General features: G+C 39.1%; 1 protein-coding gene across 4 annotated transcripts in view; it reads right to left on the bottom strand.

Annotated features, from left to right (window-relative positions):
- The window catches only part of Bmpr1a (bone morphogenetic protein receptor type 1A), a 98311-nt gene that overhangs the window by 20878 nt on the left and 59077 nt on the right, over positions 1-18356 (bottom strand). For all 4 annotated transcript variants that reach the window (XM_027389440.2, XM_027389444.2, XM_027389441.2 and 1 more), the window contains 4 exons: positions 14791-14953; positions 12816-12918; positions 7341-7437; positions 7078-7177 (listed from right to left, as the gene is read on the bottom strand). In XM_027389440.2, the coding sequence (XP_027245241.1) occupies positions 7078-7177; positions 7341-7437; positions 12816-12918; positions 14791-14953 (463 nt within the window). The remainder of the gene's footprint in view (positions 1-7077; positions 7178-7340; positions 7438-12815; positions 12919-14790; positions 14954-18356) is intronic.

The raw sequence follows: 18356 nt of genomic DNA, 5'->3' as shown, positions 1-18356 counted from the left end.
GCAAGATCTAGGACAGTCATGCTATAATCTGCCCCTTTCCAGCTGCATTGGAGTTTTTCTCTTTGGTGCTAAAAAGATGGTTAAGATCATGGGTTATTCTTCCCAGCAGCCACTTGGTGGCTAGCACCACTTTTGGCCTCCAAGGATACTGCACAGATGTGTCACACAGACATACATGAAGGTAGGACATCCATACAAATAAAACAAAAATAAGAAAATTTTAAAATTTAATTTTTTCTTTTTATCACTAATTTTAAGCAATATGACTATGATGTGCTTTATATTTTTCTTCATGTTTTTGGTATCGTTAAGAGTTACTTGGCCAGGCAGTGGTGGCACACACCTTTAATCCCAGCACTTGGGAGGCAGAGGCAGGCGGAACTCTGTGAGTTCGAGACCAGCCTGGTCTACAAGAGCTAGTTCCAGGACAGCTTCCAAAGCCACAGAGAAACCCTGTCTCAAAAAAACAAAAAACAAAACAAAACAAAAAACAAAACCAAAAAAAAAAGGAGTTACTAAAATTTTTAAATTAATGAGTTTCTGGTTTTCATTAAAACTTAAAAACTCTGTGGTCATTATTTCTTACACATTTTTCTTCCTATCCATTCCTATCCACTGAGGATTTTGATTGTAAGTGTATCGGATCATGTCTCACACTGAGGAAACAATGTGTAAAGCAACTGCCATGCAAGTGTGAGAACTGGAGTTCAGATCCTCAGAAAACAAAGTTGAGTGATGCAGTATCTACATGTAATTCCAGTGTCCTGACATGGAGATGGAGGCAGAGACAGCAGAATCCCAGGCATCTCACTGGCCAGTCAGACTGCTATGTACAGCACTGAACAAGAGACACTATCTCCAATAAGGTAGACGGCAGGAACCAACACCTACAGCTGCCCTGTAATTTCCACGTACATGCTGCAGCAAATGCACACACAAATTCTGTCTCATAGATTCTACTCTCCTGCCTCCACGTCCATTTAGCTCTTAATTAGAGTCTAATTTGCCATTTTTCTTACCCATGTACACTTCTATTCAAGGTATTTTAATCTGATTACCTCAAGTTTCATTTGGATCTTTTAAAAAAGTCCTCTGGTATCTCTACTTAAATTATTTTAACACCACCTGGTCTACAAGCTGAGTTCTAGGACAGGCAGGGCTGTTACACAGAGAAACACTGCCTCAAAAACAAAACAAAACAAAAACAATAACAAAAAACCAATATTTGTTTATATAGCCCAGGCTGGTGCTGAACCCGTTATAGACTTGAGGATGACCTTAAACTTACTAATTCTCCTGTTTCCATCACTTGAGTGTGGGAATAACAGACATATTCTTACAAACATTATTATTGTGCTATTTTTCCCAGAACAAAACTAAAACAGCATGAACGCTCACATTTATGTTTTTGTTTAAGGACAGGCCCTCCCTATATAGACTGAAAGGGATAAACTAAACTCAAAGGTTTCACTTCTAATAATTTACACTGGGATAAATGTGACAAAGCTTTAAGTTCCCGTTCAACTCTTACTATTCATACTAGAGAGAAATAAAGGGATTAGACCCTCACTCAGCCTCCTGCTTTCGCAGCCATGATGGGCTACAGAAAAGACATGTAGGCCTCTCACTCAGCATATGACACAAAGAAACTCCAGATCCCCTGGCCTCCAGGAGCCTAGGACCAAAACTGAAAACAAAGAAACTCCAGACCCCTCTAGCCTCCTAGATATTTGGATCCTGGGAACTCTTTGGACACAAAAGAAACTACAGGGGAGACCAGAAGACCCCCTGTAGTCTTCAGGATATAGTTCTAGAAACTATTGGTATTTATGAAGAACAGGCCACCTGCAAGTAAAAAGAAAAAGCCACAGAAACCACAGAATGTTCCCTCTCAGCACTGACAAGTGAGAATAATTGGTACACAGGTATTTCATGCCAAAAAATGACTTTGAGAAATTCTAATTGTCAACCAACCCATACATACTGACGTTATCCTGTAACTCTTGTCTTTAAAACCTAGCTGGTGGCTGCTGTATCAGCCAGCTAGACAAGGTCCCTGTCATGGTTGGATGAAATAATAAAATCTTGCTTTTACAGTTCAAATGGGTCTGTCTCCCTGGTGGTCTATGGGGATCCTCACAACTTGGGTACAACAAGACCAGCCAGCCTCAAATTCAAGAGATCAACCCACTTCTGCCTCCTGAGTGCTAGAAACGAAGCATGCTCCACCATGTCCAGTTGGGTCTTATTTTGTTTTTGTTTTTTTGGATACAGGGCTTCTCTGTGTAGCTTTGGAGCCTGTCCTGGAACTCACAGAGATCAGCCTGCCTCTGTATGCTGAGTGCTGGGATTAAAGGTAGGTGCCACCACCACCTGGCTAGTCAGCCATGAAGGAAGTAGGAAAGCAGGACATACAGAATAAAGAAAAGTACAAAGTTCTGAGGCAACACATACATAAGAAGAAATAGGCTAAATTAAGTTAAAAGAGCTAGTAGGAAGTCTAAGCTAAGGCTGAGCATTCGTAATTAATAATAAGTCTATGTGTCTTTATTTCAGAACTGGTTATTGGCTCAAAAAAAATTCCAACTATAGTTTTCTATTCTCTAGTATGCAGCTGATGGCATCTCCTTAGACTCTCACCTGTATTTTCTCATCAGAGAATACTTATCCTTTCTCTGTGCTTCAGGCAGGAGCACAGGCAATCTTAACGCTTAATCCTTTGATTCCTGTTTCTAGGGATCAGTGTTCACTATGAGACATCCACAGGGCACACTGGCATATGCTTAATCTGTCTAGGCCATTTCATTTAACTATAGTCAGTATCTTTAGGTCTTTTCTTCCAGGCTGCACAGGTTTCCCTAAGAATCCTGTCTGGCCTCTTCAATATTGTCCTTGAAGTTCTAGGCAGAGCAATAAGACAACAAAAGGAGATCAAGGAAATACAAAACGGAAAGAAAGAAGTCAAACTCTCACTATTTGCAGATGATATGATAGTCTACATAAGTGACCCGAAAAACTCTACCAAGGAACTCCTACAGGGGATAAACACCTTCAGCAAAGTGGCAGGATACAAGATTAACTCAAAAAAATCTGTAGCCCTACTATATACCGATGACACATTGGTGGAGAAAGAAATCAGAGAAACATCACCCTTTACAATTGCCACAAACAACATAAAATACCTTGGGGTAACACTAACAAAAAAAGTGAAAGACCTGTACTGTAAGAATTTTGAGTCTCTAAAGAGAGAAATCAAAAGAAGATACCAAAAAATGGAAAGATCTCCCATGGTCTTGGATAGGTAGGATCAACATAGTAAAAATGGCAATCTTGCCAAAAGCAATCTACAGGTTCAATGCAACCCCCATCAAAATCCCAACACAATTCTTCACAGACCTTGAAAGAACAATTCTCAACTTCATATGGAGAAACAAAAGACCCAGGGTAGCCAAAACAACCCTGTACAATAAAGGAACTTCTGGAGGCATCACCATCCCAGACTTCAAGCTCTATTACAGAGCTATAGTCATGAAAACAGCTTGGTATTGGCACAAAAATAGACAGGTAGACCAATGGAATAGAGTTGAAAACCCTGATAGTAACCCACACACTTACGAAACACCTGATTTTTGACAAACAATCGAAACTTATGCGATGGAACAAAGAGAACATCTTCAACAAATGGTGCTGGCATAACTGGATGCAGATATGTAGAAGACTGAAGATAGACCCAAGCCTATCACCATGCACAAAACTTAAATCAAAATGGATCAAAGACCTCAAGATAAATCCAGCCACACTGAACCTATTAGAAGACAAAGTAGGAAATACCCTTGAGAGAGACCGCTTCCTGAACATTACACCAGTAGCACAGACACTGAGATCAACAATTAATAAATGGGACCTCCTGAAACTGAGAAGCTTCTGTAAGGCAAAGGACACAGTCAGCAAGACAAAACGGCAGACCACAGACTAGGAAAAGATATTCACCAACCCCACATCTGACAGAGGACTGATCTTCAAAATATACAAAGAACTCAAGAAGCTAGTCTCCAAAACACCAAACAATCCAATTAAAAAGTGGGGTACAGAACTAAATAGACAATTCTCAATAGAGGAATCAAAAATGGCTGAAAGACACATAAGAAAGTGTTCAACATCCTTAGCCATCAGGGAAATGCAAATCAAAACAACTCTGAGATACCATCTTAGTCCTGTCAGAATGGCCAAAATCAAAAACATCAATGACAGTTTATGCTGGAGAGGATGCGGAGAAAGGGGCACACTTCTCCACTGCTGGTGGGAATGCCAACTTGTACAGCCACTTTGGAAATCAGTATGGCAATTCCTCAAGAAAATGGGAATGAGTCTACCACAAGATCCAGCAATTCCACTCCTAGGCATATACCCAAAAGAAGTACATTCATGTAACAATGACATCTGTTCAACAATGTTCATAGCAGCATTATTTGTAATAGCCAGAAACTGGAAGCAGCCTAGATGCCCCTCAACTGAAGAATGGATAGAGAAAATGTGATACATTAACACAATAGAGTACTACTCAGCGAGAAAAAAAAAAAAAATAGAATCTTGAAATTTGCAGGAAAATGGATGGAACTAGAAGAAACCATTCTGAGCGAGGTAACCCAATCACAAAAAGACAAACATGGTATGTACTCACTCATATGTGGATTTTAGACATAGAGTAAAGGATTACCAGCCTACAATCCACACTGCCAGAGAAGCTAGTAAACAAGGAGGACCCTAAGAGGGGGAAAGGGTCAAGATCCCCTGAGCAAATTGGGAACACGGGCAGAGGGGGGAGGGAGCTAGGAGAATGAGAAGGGAGAAGAGGAGGGATGCAGAGGACATAAGAGAGCAGAAAGGTTGAGTCAGGGGAAGAACAGAAGATAACAAGAATGGAGATACCATAAAGAGGGGGACATTATTGGTTTACAGAGAAATCAGGCACTAGGGGAAAGTCTGGAGATCTACAAAGATGACACCAGCTAACAATCTAAGCAACAGAGGAGAGGCTACCTTAAATGCCCTCCCCTGATAATGAGATTGATGACTGACTTATATGCTACCCGATAGCCCTCCTCCAGGCCCACGGGGTCTAGGCCCTATCCCAAAGGATACGATATACTCTGATAACCCCCTATGGAAGGCCTCACCATCCAAGGGAAGCAGAAAGGATATGTGATAGGTAGGGTTTTAGTTGGGGGAGGGGGTGGTAGGGGAGGACGAGGGAGAAAGGAACTGGGATTGACATGTAAAGCAATCTTGTTTCTAATTCAAATAAAAAAAAAATCTGCAAAAAAAAAAAAAAAAAAAAAAGGAATCCTGTCTGGCTTATAAAATACAGGTGTGGCTGACAAGCCATAATTAATATTTAAATGTCCACTATATCTTTTTTTATTTTTCATTACCATGTCTTATCCCATAGTTGATAAAATGCCTTATTTCTGTTTTGAAACAGGATCTCATTCTGTAGCCTAGCCTGGCCTGGAACTATGTAGTTCAGGCTGATTTGCTCAATCTGCTATTTTTATCTACAGGAAAAAAAGTCTATAAAACATGAGGGGCTAGGGTGATGATGCTGTCTCAAAAACTACAGTGGAGAGTGACTGGAAGACATTTACTGATGTGCACCTGCGGCACAGACATACATGCATGCATGCACACGAGAGCATATCATCTTGTTTCATTTCACCTGGCCATACGACAGATGAAAAATATCTCAAATTTTATATTTTTCATATTATATTTTGTATTCTTTTTTTGTTGTTGCTGTTGTTTTCCTGACAGGGGTTTCTCTGTGCAACAGCTCTGACTGTCTTGGAACTTGCTTTGTAGATCAGGCAGGCCTGGAACTCACAGATCGAATGCCTCTGCCTCCTGAGTGCTGGGATTAAAGGAGTGTACCACCATACTGAGCTAAGAATATTTTTGTTATTTTCTTTTTTAAAATACAGCTGAGAATGGAGGTATATAACTTTAATTCTAACATGAGAGGCAGAGGCAGGTGGATCTCCATGAGTTCTAGACCAACCTAGTCTATACAACAAGTTCAAAGCTAGCCAGGGTTACATCATGAGATTCTCTCAGAAAACAAAACCCTTCAGAAAGCCATGAATATTTCTTTTAAAAATCTGCATCTATTTTTATGTATTTCTTCACTGAATTATATTTTTTGATTCATAGAAGCTCTTTTTATGTGTGCAGAGTAATCACTTATAGCAAGTACTAGCTGCCAATATTTTTCATTTGTTCTATCTTCCAACCTTTTATGGGTTCTTTTTGCTACACACTACTGTTTTTATGTAGCTGACACTACTTTTTTGTATTATATTTACTTTCTTGCTTGCTTCCAAGTTGACATAGTCTCAGAAAAGTTTTCCACTATGAATATGAATATATAATACTAATTTAATCTGGTTCAAATTTATTTAAGTGTAGGGACAGACATACAAATTTCATTTTTTCTATATAGCAACTCATTATCAAATCTATTTATTGAATTTATCTTTTCCTCTTTTTTTTTTTTTGTAAAATGTATTTATATGCATTGCTGTGGATAGAACCCAAGCCCTCCTGTGTCAGGCAAGTGATCCATCATTGAGCCACATTCCAACCCCCTTCCTCCAAGTTCTTAAATTTGACAACTTCATCATGCTGAAAAATTCTTTGTGTACAGATTTATTTATGGATTACTAACCTGTTTCACAGATATTCACCTCTCCCAACTTTTAAACTAGACAGGTTATGTTCTCTGAATCTGCTTTAAAAATTCAGACACAAAGCTCATTATTCTACAAGTAAGAAAGTCACAAGTATTCTTGAACATAAAAGAATGAAGTAATATCCAAAACTTTAATTGGAGTTAAGTTAATCTTTCCTTCTAGGGAAGTCATAGCACAGTTAAAAAGGTATAACCAGAGAATATAACTTAGTGTTTATGAATTGCATACAACAGTGGTTTTTTTTTTTTTACACCTGTTAGTTTAAAAACAAAACAAAGACTGCTAATATAGATTAACAAGATAGTTTATATAAAAATAAGTATCTTCTTACTTGTAACAAAAGCAGCTGGAGAAGATGATCATAGCAATTATACAGACAGCCATGGAAATGAGCACAACCAGCCATCGAATGCTGCCATCAAAAAATGGACCTGAGAATGGAAGTCAACAATGAAGCAAGTATAGTATCTTTCTGCTGCATCTTACAAAGAGGGAGAGAATAATTTACAGCTCTGAGTTCTATGTAGCTTAGTTATTGTTAAAGATAGAAGAAGTTACAGAGAATTGTGCCTGGACTTTTCTGGGCTGACCTACCTATAACCACAGGGGGCAGTGTAGGCTGCAAATACTGGTTACACAAATTGGTCCGACAACATTCTATTGTCCGGCGTAGCTGGGCTTTTGGTGAATCCTTTAAGAAAAGTAACAATAAAATTAAAGGGCTTGACATATTAAATTGAGCATGGATATCTTTAGTATTGGTATATATCATTTGTAAATCAATAAGAGAAAAGGATCTCCAAACCTTATGTTAAAAAAATATTAGGTGTGGTGGCTCACACCTTTAATCCCAGCACCTGGGAACTCAGGAGGCAGAAGAAGGAAGCAGGGGGATCTCTGAATTTGAGGCCAGTGTAGTCTACAAATGGAGTTCCAGGACAGTTGTGGCTTTTACACAGAGAAACCCTGTTTCGAAAAGCAACAACAACAACAACAAAAATATTACTGGAAATTTAAATCTTTTTGTGAAAATAAAGACTGTGGAATAATTTTCCTTAAGATCATATAGGTGGATAAAGATACAAAATTATAAATTATAGAGGAACAAAGAATTTTACTGATTTTTTTTTACCTTAAATGTTGGTATATTTAAATTATTGTTCAGCTAGCTGCTTTTAGTTTTAAAAAGTAATTATCTGCTGGAAAACATAGTATTTTATTAGAACCGTAACTTGTCTAAAAAATACAATCATAGTAGTAATAAGATCTAAGTGAGATTAACATCAAACTACAAAATGGAGGGTTTTCTAGTCAAATTGGGGTTGGGGTGCTGGTTAAGGGAGGTGGTTATGAACCACCAAACATACACAAAGTATACCAGCCCTAAAACATCAGAAAATAAGTACAAAGGCTTTAATCGTGGAAGCAGATACTAGGGATTATATGTTGACATTTCAGCACAGCCTAGGTAAAATGCATTCTGAACCAAAATATTAATAGAAAAAGCCTGTTTGTTATTATGAAGGTAGAAAAAATGTAAGCAGAAATTAATCATGCTATTCTTCAATATCGGATAGCCAGAATGGAAATGACTCAGTGTAATCAGGAGTTATTTTAAAAAGGTAACCAAGTGTCTATGGGTTGAATTTCCATCTGGGAATACAGTCAATAACATTTAGACATTTCCAAATGAATAAATTCCACATTTTAACTGAATTTTTTATTTTGAAGATAATTTTTCCTTTGAAGTTATCATATAGAGAAAAGAGACATGATAAGGTTTATACTGCAAACTTTGAAATAATCCTATATCTGGAGAAAATAAGCATGAAGGAAAGAATGAGTGCATAACTGAAGATGAATAAATGAAGAGCCATGCAGTCAGTCCCAGAAAGGCTAAATGAGGATAGCTTTGCAGAAGATAAAGTAAAAGGAAACAAAGGAAGAAAATCTTTGGCAATCTTGGGTAAAAGATGTCTAAACCATGGAATATTGCCCACTAATAGCACATAATGGAAGAGGAAGACCAATCTTCATTTCCTCTTTTGTCTCTGTCTTTTCTATCAAGGACGACTACAAGAATAAAAGCAGACTGTACACCAGGCAACAGTAACTAATGTTCCAAAGTCATGTAGACAACCATGAGAGTTCATGCCTTCTAATTGGGGAGAGTGTGGAAGATGAAATATAACATTTACAAAGATAGGAATAACTTGTAAGATTCTAGAACAGTGAGTGTGAGAAACTAGCTGCACATCATATGACTTCATTTAAGGAAAAGAAAAGTTTTTCCAACAGATATTATTATTATTATTAATGAGAAGAAGCAGCAGCAGCATAAATCCTACCTAGCATTGCCAGTTACTCACTTTTTGACCCTAAGTACCCAACTTTTAGTTCCCTCTGGAAACCAGTGGATAAAAAGTTTTGTCTTACAGAGTAACCATGAGGCAACAAGAAGGCATGTACAAAATACTTTGCAAACTACATGTGAATAGAAAATATTCAATAAATTGATTTCTTCTTCCTCTGGTGAGTATGACATGAATTACCTAAGACCAAAAACCTTGGATAGCCCTTCAAGAGCTGATGAGCCTTTACCACAAATAAACAATCAGCAGCACACACACCTCATCTTTCTTACACAGGTTAAGGATACATCAGGTTAAAAAAAAAAAAAAAAAAAAAAAGACATTATCTAAATTTCATAATGGGTGACACAGCTTTTCTTTCCTACACTCCTGCCCATGCCCCATTCTCCACCCAACCCATTTTACCTACTTGTAGACTAAGGCAGGGAATAAATATCCTACAGGAGTGGGGGGGGGGGGACCTGGAGACACGCCTCAGCAGTTAAGAGCACTCTTCCAGAACTCAGGTTCAACTCCTAGTACCCACATGGTGGTTCATAACCATCTGTAACGTAATTCTAGGTGATCTGACACCCTCTTCTGGCCACCTTGGGCACCAGGTGTATACACAGTGTACAGGTATACATGCAGGCAAAACACCTATACACATAAAAACGAGCAAATTAATTAAAATCCCAGATAAGAATTTACTTGGCAGTTATGAAATGGAAGAGTCTGGCTTAAGTAAAATACTGTGTTTAGGCAGAAACAGTAAGTACTCATAACACACTGAAGCCAAGTGACAAAGAGTGGGATGAGGGTTCTGAAGATTAACTCCTCACACAAGATGACAAGAACAAGAAAGAACCATACTGGTAGCAGAAAGGTAGCAAGAACATGAAGCACATGGGAATCATTTAAATGTGCTTTGACCTCTACCTAGCACTAAGAGGTCAAGAGTAAGATCAAGAAACTAGTCCTGAGGATCATGATAGTGATTGTATTATTATAGTTTTATGCCAACCTTACACAAACTAAATAAAGTCATCTGAGAGGAGAGAACCGCAATTAAGAAAATTTCTCCAGAAGCCTGTGGTGTAGGCAAGCCTGCAGGGCATTTTCTTAGTGATTGATGGGGCAAGGTCCACCCCATGGAGAGTGATACCATCCCTGGGCTGGTGGATCTGGGTCCTATAAGATAGCAGGTTGAGCAAGCCATGAGAAGCAAGCCAGTAAGTAGCACCTCTCCATCAGCTCCTGCCTCCAGGTTCCTATCCTGTTTGAGTTCCTGCCCTGGCTTCCTTCAATGATGGACTACAACATGGAAGTTTAAATCAAATAAACCTTTCCTTCCCAACTTGCTTTTTGGCCATGATGTTTCACTGAAGCAGTAATAACCCTAACTAAGGTAAGTGATGCAAAAGAAAAGTGATGGTTAGACTCCTTAAGTAAAATTTTATTTTTCAGGTATGTTCTTCCTTCCTTCCTTCCTTCCTTCCTTCCTTCCTTCCTTCCTTCCTTCCTTCCTTCCTTCCTTCCTTCCCTCCCTCCTTTCCTCCCTCCCTCCCTGCTTGCCTTCAACTCACAATGTAGAACAGGCTGGCCTCAAACTCACAAAGATCTTGTCTCCTGAGTGCTGGATTAATGGTATGTGCCACCAAACCCAGCCTAAGTAAAAAATTTAAAAATAATATACTACTTGAATATTTTAGGTTGTACAAACAGACATATGGTTGCTGGGAATTGAACTCAGCCACTCCCCTTAACCACTGAACCATCTCTCCAGCCCCAAGAAGATGCAGTGAGTCAAAGACATGGGGGTTTAGCTGGCAAAAGTTCAATGTCTTGAGAATACAGCACAACTGCCAAAGCACATGCAGCTGCATTCAGAAAAAGAGAAAGAAGTGTTTTTCCTACTTACACCACACTTAAGTGTGCATTACACTGAAACACTAGAGTGAATAATGGAACTGATTATATAAGGGGCAGCTACACTATGAGCTATTTTTTCCCCAAGGGTGAGAAGATGTGTGGAGGAAGTAGTAGGAAAACAATTCTGCCTGCATACTAAAAGGCTATGATTCTGGGGAGAGATCAGGTCTGTTTGTACAACCAGAGAGACAGAGATGGAAAGAATCTCAGTCACTGGCTTAGGCTTAGTGACTTCAAGTATAAAGCTAACACTCAAGTATTCTATGAACCCTGCCAGTTCTGAAGAGGATGAATTTTCTGAAACAGCTGACATATATACTGTTCTATACAAAGCTGTTTTTTAAAACCACTGGCAGGATCTCCTAAGAAATTCACATGTACAATCTAGAAAAATGAAGGAATTCTCTCTGGGGCTCTTTTCAAGTAGCTGCACAGAAACACTGTATTAGTTCTCTTCTACTTCTGTAATCAAACACCATGACCAAAGCAACTTGTAAGTTGCAACGAGTTCATCTGGGTTAGTAGGTCTAACGAGTTAAGAGTCCATGATGGCAGAGCAGACATGGTATCAGGAGCAGAGGCTAAGGGCCCACATCTCAAATGGCAAGCAGAAAGCAAAGTAGCAGTAAGTGGGGTTTTATACTCTTTTGTTTTTTTTAAGACAGGGTTTCTTTGTGTAGCTTTGGCTGTCTTGGAACTTACTCTGTACATCAGGCTGGTCTCAAACTCAGAGATGAGGTTTTATACTTTTTGTTTGTTTGTTTTGTTTTTTTGGAGACACAGTGTCTCTATGTGACAACCCTGGCTGTCCTGGAACTCTGTAGACCAGGCTGGCCTCAAACTCAAGAGATACACATGCTTCTGTATCCTGAGTGCTGGGATTAAAGTCGTGTGCCACCACCACTGGGCAAGGCTTTATAATCTTATTTTTTAAATAATTTTTAAAATCTGAAAAATATTACATGTCAATCTCAGTTTCCTCTCCCTCTTCTCCTCCCCTGCTTTCCCCCCACCAACCCACTATTGCAGCCCTTTCTGCTCCCGAGGGAGGGTGAGGCCTTCCATGGGGGGAGGTCTTCAAAGTCTGTCATATCATTTGGAGCAAGGGCCTAGGCTGAGAGAGTATCCCTCTATGTGGAATGGGCTCCTAGAGTCCATTCGTATACTAGGGATAAATACTGATCCACTGCCAGAGGCCCTATAGATTGACCAGGCCTTCTAACTGACACCCACATTCAGGGGGTTTCCCAGCTATCAGTCTGGGGTCCATAAGCTCCCCCTTGTTCAGGTCAAATGTTTCTGTGAGTTTCTCCAGCCTGATCTTGACTGCTTTGCTCATCATTCCTCCCTCTTTGCAACTGGATTTTAGGAGTTCAGCTCAGTGTTTAACTGTAGGTATTCAAATGCCTAAGACTATGGGGAACATTTTATTCCAATCACCTCATTCTGAAACAAGGATTTAACATTGCTGTCTTGGGGGGGGGGGGTTAAAAGTTACTATCCATTATCTTAAAGTCTTTTCAGTAAACTTTGCATTCCAGAAATAAATGTGACTACCGTTTTTGTTTTTGCATTAACCACAATCTGTGATGATTAAAAACTTTCTTAAAGTAAAGCAATCGAACTTCAGTTAGTAAAATCCTATTACTTGACAAGCCAAGGCTTTCTTCAGAAAATGTTTTTGTGACCCAAGTAGTGTGAAGAGCAATTCACTTTTGCTAGGGGACTCAGCTCTGTTCTCGAAGTTCTACGCTTCTTTATTTCATGGTCACAAATTAGATCTTACCTTGCATTGAAAATCAGAGCCTTCATACTTCATACACCCAGAAGCTAATGTGGTTTCTCCCTGATCATCTTCTTCTATAATGGCAAAGCAATGCCCATTAGTTCTACAATAGAGAAAAAAACAAAAACACAATACAATTTCATATTAAACAGAATAGAGTATGGCAGCACACATCCAGAATACTAGCATTCAGGAGGCTAAAGCAGGAGGATCTTGCATTACAGGTCACCCTGAGCTAAACAGAGAGACTTTGTCTGATAAGGAAGGCCAGAGAGATGGCTCAATGGTTAAGAGCCCTGTCACCAAGCCTGAAGACCTAAGTTTGATTTCTAGTACCCAAATGGTGGAAAGAACTGATTCTGGCAAATTGATGTGTGCACAATACACACACACTCCACTAAAAAAAATCTAAAAAATTTAAAAAGACATACAAAAGAACTGAAGATATGTGAATTGAAATGGCCTTTGGTAACTTGGGTTTTTTTCCCACATTAAATTGAATTCTTGCCGGGTATTGGTGGTGCATGCCTTTAATCCCAGCACTCGGGAGGCAGAGGCAGGCGGATCTCTGTGAGTTCGAGGCCAGCCTGGTCTCCAGAGCGAGTGCCAGGATAGGCTCCAAAGCTACCCAGAGAAACTCTGTCTTGGGGAGAAAAAAAAAAAAATTGACTTCTCATATGATTACCAAAACCAATATAGATTTAAGCTAAATCAAAGGTAGTATTCTTGAACTAAGGCCTAAAGGGCCAATAAGAACTCTATGTCAAATAGAAAAGGAGTTTTGCTAAATAAATGTTCCATGTGCATGCTGCTCGGAATTGCTCTGCTAACCACACTCATGATCACATACTATATATACAAGGTAAGAGATGAAAACAAGCTTTTCTGCGAAACATTCAGCAGACCTCAATGACACATGAAAGTATATTTGGGAAGAACAGATCACTAAGCTTCTGAAAGGTACTTTGTAATGAATGAGACAGGAAAGCAGAGAGACAGTCTGAATAGCTTCATTTTAAAGAAATTTACAAAAATATATTTAGCTTCATGAAGTTTTATCACTTTAATGTCAGTGTCCTTGAGCTTTTCCCTAAGCTAATGTAGGAAGGATAAATAATATAATTTCATAGATGAAGTTCTAGACATTGTATTTAGTCTATTCAAAGAACACAGAATGTTAGGGAACTATAAAACTTGGCCTTTATTATCACTTCTAAAACAAAGATAATTAATTGACTGATGAGACTGAATTGCACAGTTTTTGTTTTTGTTTTGTTTTGGTTTCATTTTTTGTTGTTGTTTGGTCCAGAAAGTCAATTCTTCAAATGTGCCCCAAGATATGGTCTATGGGCCACAGAATGACTGATGGTGTAGAAGTGCTTGCTTTCTAGACTGACAATCTGAGCTCCATTCTTGGAACCCACATAGTAGAAGAGAGATGAGACTTCTGTAAGTTGTCCTCTGATCTCTTCATGTACATCTACATACATATCATGTACACACACAATACATACATGTTTGAAAATTCAAGTTTCATGACCATCTGTGAGTGGATTGAATGGTTAACATAAAACTAAGTAGGAAGTTAGCCAGGCAGTGTTGGGGCACCCTTTGATCCCAGCACTCGGGAGGCAGAGGCAGGTGGATCTCTGTTAAGTTTGAGGCCAGCCTGGTGTACAGAGTACAGCCAGAGCTGTTACACAGAGAAACCCTGTCTCAGCAAGGGAGAGAGGGTGTCTTAGTCTTGATGACTAAGTAGGAAATGCAAAGTCATATATAAAGCAGATGTGAACCAGAAGTCCACAGAGAAATAACAAAAGTGTCACAACTGTTTAATGATAGATAACAATATTTCTATATTCAAGGCAAGAATCCTTTCTTTCTTTGGAAAGATACCATATACTAAGGGGGGGGGGGCACTTGTCCGAGTGTGCTTTTATTCTCCTAACTCTTAAGGACTGAAGCAAATACTTACATGCATGTGTTATTAATAGCATCATCTGGGCAGTGGCCTGAGCAGTAACACTTTAAGAAAGGCAAAGTATCCTCCGGGGCTAAAGTCACTCCATTTTCTGGCTTCTTCTGGTCCAAGTCTGATTTCATACCAGTACCATGGAGCATACTGTCTAGATTCTGCCCTATATTAAAAAATGAAATTTGTAAACAAACATTCTTGAAAACTTGTTTAATTACAGTCTTTAATAAAGAAAGCTTCTGAGTTTCCTTTTCATAATAACTGCAGTTAATACATCCTAAAAATAAATTTTGCTGGCAGTGTGGCACGAATCTTTAATCCTGGCACTGGTAACGTTCGAAATCAACCTCTTCTACAGAGTGAGTTCCAGGACAGGCTCCAAAGCTACACAAATAAACCAAAAAGAAAAAAAAATTCATAAAATACCAATTTATAAACTATTATATACAGAACTGCCAGATGTGGCAGAATATATGGAGATGAGGCACAGCAGAGAGGTATTTGGCTAAGACCTAAGTACTGGTAAACACTTTTGAAAATGTTAAATCCAGGACAGGTCCCTATTGTAAGTACCCTTTAGTGTTTTGATTTTTCTTTAAATAAGCTAAACTATTTGAAACAGCCAACTGGCCATTTGATTGACAACTGGCAGACCCCTCCCTAGTGCCTACTTGCCTTGAGTGAGGAACTGTCAAACACTATGACAGAGCAACTGTTCTGAACACTCCAGAGATTCCTCTGAGGAACCTCCACAGCAGCTTCAGGGACCACTGGAACCACTGCTACTTCTCAAGTTACACTCCAGCTTCAGACAGCCTCACTCCTCACAACTGCTCCAGGCTCCTTTATCATGGAGGTATTCATAAAGGACTTAAAAAAATAAAAATAAAAAAGCTAGTCCTATGTTTTAAACCAAAATCAAAATGAAGAGCCAGGAGGTTGTTGCACAGTGGCCACAGGAGACCACAGACTCTGAAGGACTGCAGATGTACTGAGGAGGTAAGAAAGCACGAAAAACTAAGCTAGGGATCCCAGGTATCTCAAGAGTCTCAAAAGCTCCCAAGAGTTAAGGGCTAAGGGATCTGATCTTAAGCTAGAAGTCTGCAGTACTAGCTGCTGAGGACTAGTTTTCAAGGCCCAGAGCGTGCTCTGATCTGGGGACGGACAGCAGTAAGCCTCTAATTTTCAAAGTCCGGAATCTGAAGTCTCCTTTGAAAACTTGACCCTTAAGGCTATGGCACTAAGTAGTACATAGCTGCCAATACTGAAGAAGTGGCCTCTCCCACATTTGTGATACCCATGTAATGGGATCTCGTCCACTGTGTGTAACATTACAATTTACTAGGTACAAAATGGGGAGAGATTTCAGGAAAGGCTGAGAAACTGTCCAATGATTTCAGGGTGAGGGTTGGGGCGCACAGAGCAATTCCTTCTCTGTTTTTTGGTTCAAAACTTGTAACTAGATTTAAAAAAAAAAATCTTCGAACACTTCTGTGGAAAACGAGCTATTAAGCGCCTTGCAGAGAACTCTAATCGCCTAAGTAAAGGAACTATGAAAACAGGAAATAAATCCTGTTATCTCTTTTCATTCCAGGGTAACTGGTTAGAATCCAGACCATGCTATCAGAAAGTGAAAGCTGCTGAAGGCTTATGTAATAAAATAAGGATCTTGCATTATAGAATGTGTGGCCTCAAATGACAGTTAACAACATACACAACACTGCATTTTTCAGGCCTTTCCAAAAGAAAGAATGACAAAGCCAAAAGGACTAGGAAAGTATGAATTTTACTGTAGAAATGAAGTGATTCAGTATTATAAACTCAGTTTTAAATTGAGTAGCACTGACAGACTACTAAAATGTTTGTTTTTTGAGACAGGGTTTCTCCATGTAGCTCTGGCTGTCCCAGACATCACTCTGTTGACTAGGCTGCTCTCCAAGTCAAAGATCTAACTGCTTCTGCCTCCCCAGTGTTGGAATTAAAGTCATGTACCATCACTGCCCGACCATAACTTGAATTTAAATGACCTTAAGTTTCTTATTCTTAATATTCAGGAAAGAAATTTACCTCTGAATAAGTATTTGTTAATAAAAACAAATACTGAGGACTATCCTTCAAAGGTTTGTATATAGATTTATACCTCAGCCTCTCACCTTAACATCCTTTAAGAAATAAATACTGTTAACATAATGGCAAAGCTTCTGATGATCCTCCAAATGGTTACAAAATGGACAAAAGCCTCATTTATTCTAAAAACATCAACTGTAAAATGGGGGAAAGAATGTTAGGGTATGAGAAGGGAAGAAATCTACCAGGCTGCAAATGAAGAGAAATAGTCTGGTCTATTGTAGGCCTTCTTAATTTAGGTAGGTGAATGATCTTTATAAGCCACGTAACTTCTCCAGTATTTACTCATTTAGGAAGGCAGTAGGATTGAAGGTTTTAAAGTCCTAATACTGTAACAAAAGGAAGCATCAATTTAACCATAGAGAACAAATGTGTTTATAATCCCAGCCTTGGGAAGCTGAGACAGGAGGACTGCCATGAGTTTGAGGCCAGCCTAGGCTATCGTATAGAACCTTGCCCCCTAAACAACAATACAGCAAGCCAGGTGTTGCCCATAGTGATGTGGTGGCACAGCATATATATAGCAGAAAAGAAATTGAAAGAATTTTTTCAAATTACATGTAGTAAGTTTTGCTCTTTAGAACAGAAGTGTTAACTCTTTGGTTGGTTGGTTTTGTCATTTTTTTTAGACAAAGTCTCACTATGTAGCCCTGGTTGTCTTAGAACTCACTATATAGACCAGGCTGGCACTGAACTCAGAGATCCCCCTGCCTCTGAGTACTGGGATTAAAGGTGTGTGCTACACTCCCAACTAGAAGTGTAATTCGTGCCAGAATAGATTCCACTCAATATAAGCGTACTACAGAACAACTTTAAATCGAGAAACCAGACATCAACAAACCAAATAATCCAACTGCAAAATGGGGTACAGATCTAAACAGACAATTCTCAACAGAGGAATCTAAAATGGCCAAAAAACACTTAAAGAAATGTTCAACATCCTTAGCCATCAGGCAAATGCAAATCAAAAGGACTGAGGTACTACCTTACAACTGTCAGAATAGCTAAGATCAAAAACACAAGTGACAGCTCATGTTGGCAAGGATGTGGATCAAGGGGAACACTCCTCCACTGCTGGTGGGAGTGCAAGTTTGCACAGCCTCTCTGGAAATCAACATGATGGTTTCTCAGAAAATTAGGAATCCATCTACCTTAAGACCCAGCTATACCGCTCCTGGGCATATATAGCAAATGGGCACTCTATCCTACCACAATGGACACTTGCTCAATTATGTTCAGAGCAGCTTTATAGCCAGAACCTAGAAACAACCTAGATGTCCCTCAAATGAAGAATGGATAAAGAAAATGTGGTACATTTACACAATGGAATATTATTCAGCTGTTAAAAACAATAAGACATTAAGAAATTTGCTGGGAAATGGGTGGAACTACAAAAGATCATCCTGAGTAAGGCTAACCCAGACTCAGAAAGACAAATA

Source organism: Cricetulus griseus (genome assembly GCF_003668045.3).
Source record: "Cricetulus griseus strain 17A/GY chromosome 1 unlocalized genomic scaffold, alternate assembly CriGri-PICRH-1.0 chr1_1, whole genome shotgun sequence".
In the NCBI taxonomy this organism is placed as follows: domain Eukaryota; kingdom Metazoa; phylum Chordata; class Mammalia; order Rodentia; family Cricetidae; genus Cricetulus; species Cricetulus griseus.
This window is presented reverse-complemented; position numbering and strand designations above follow the sequence as displayed.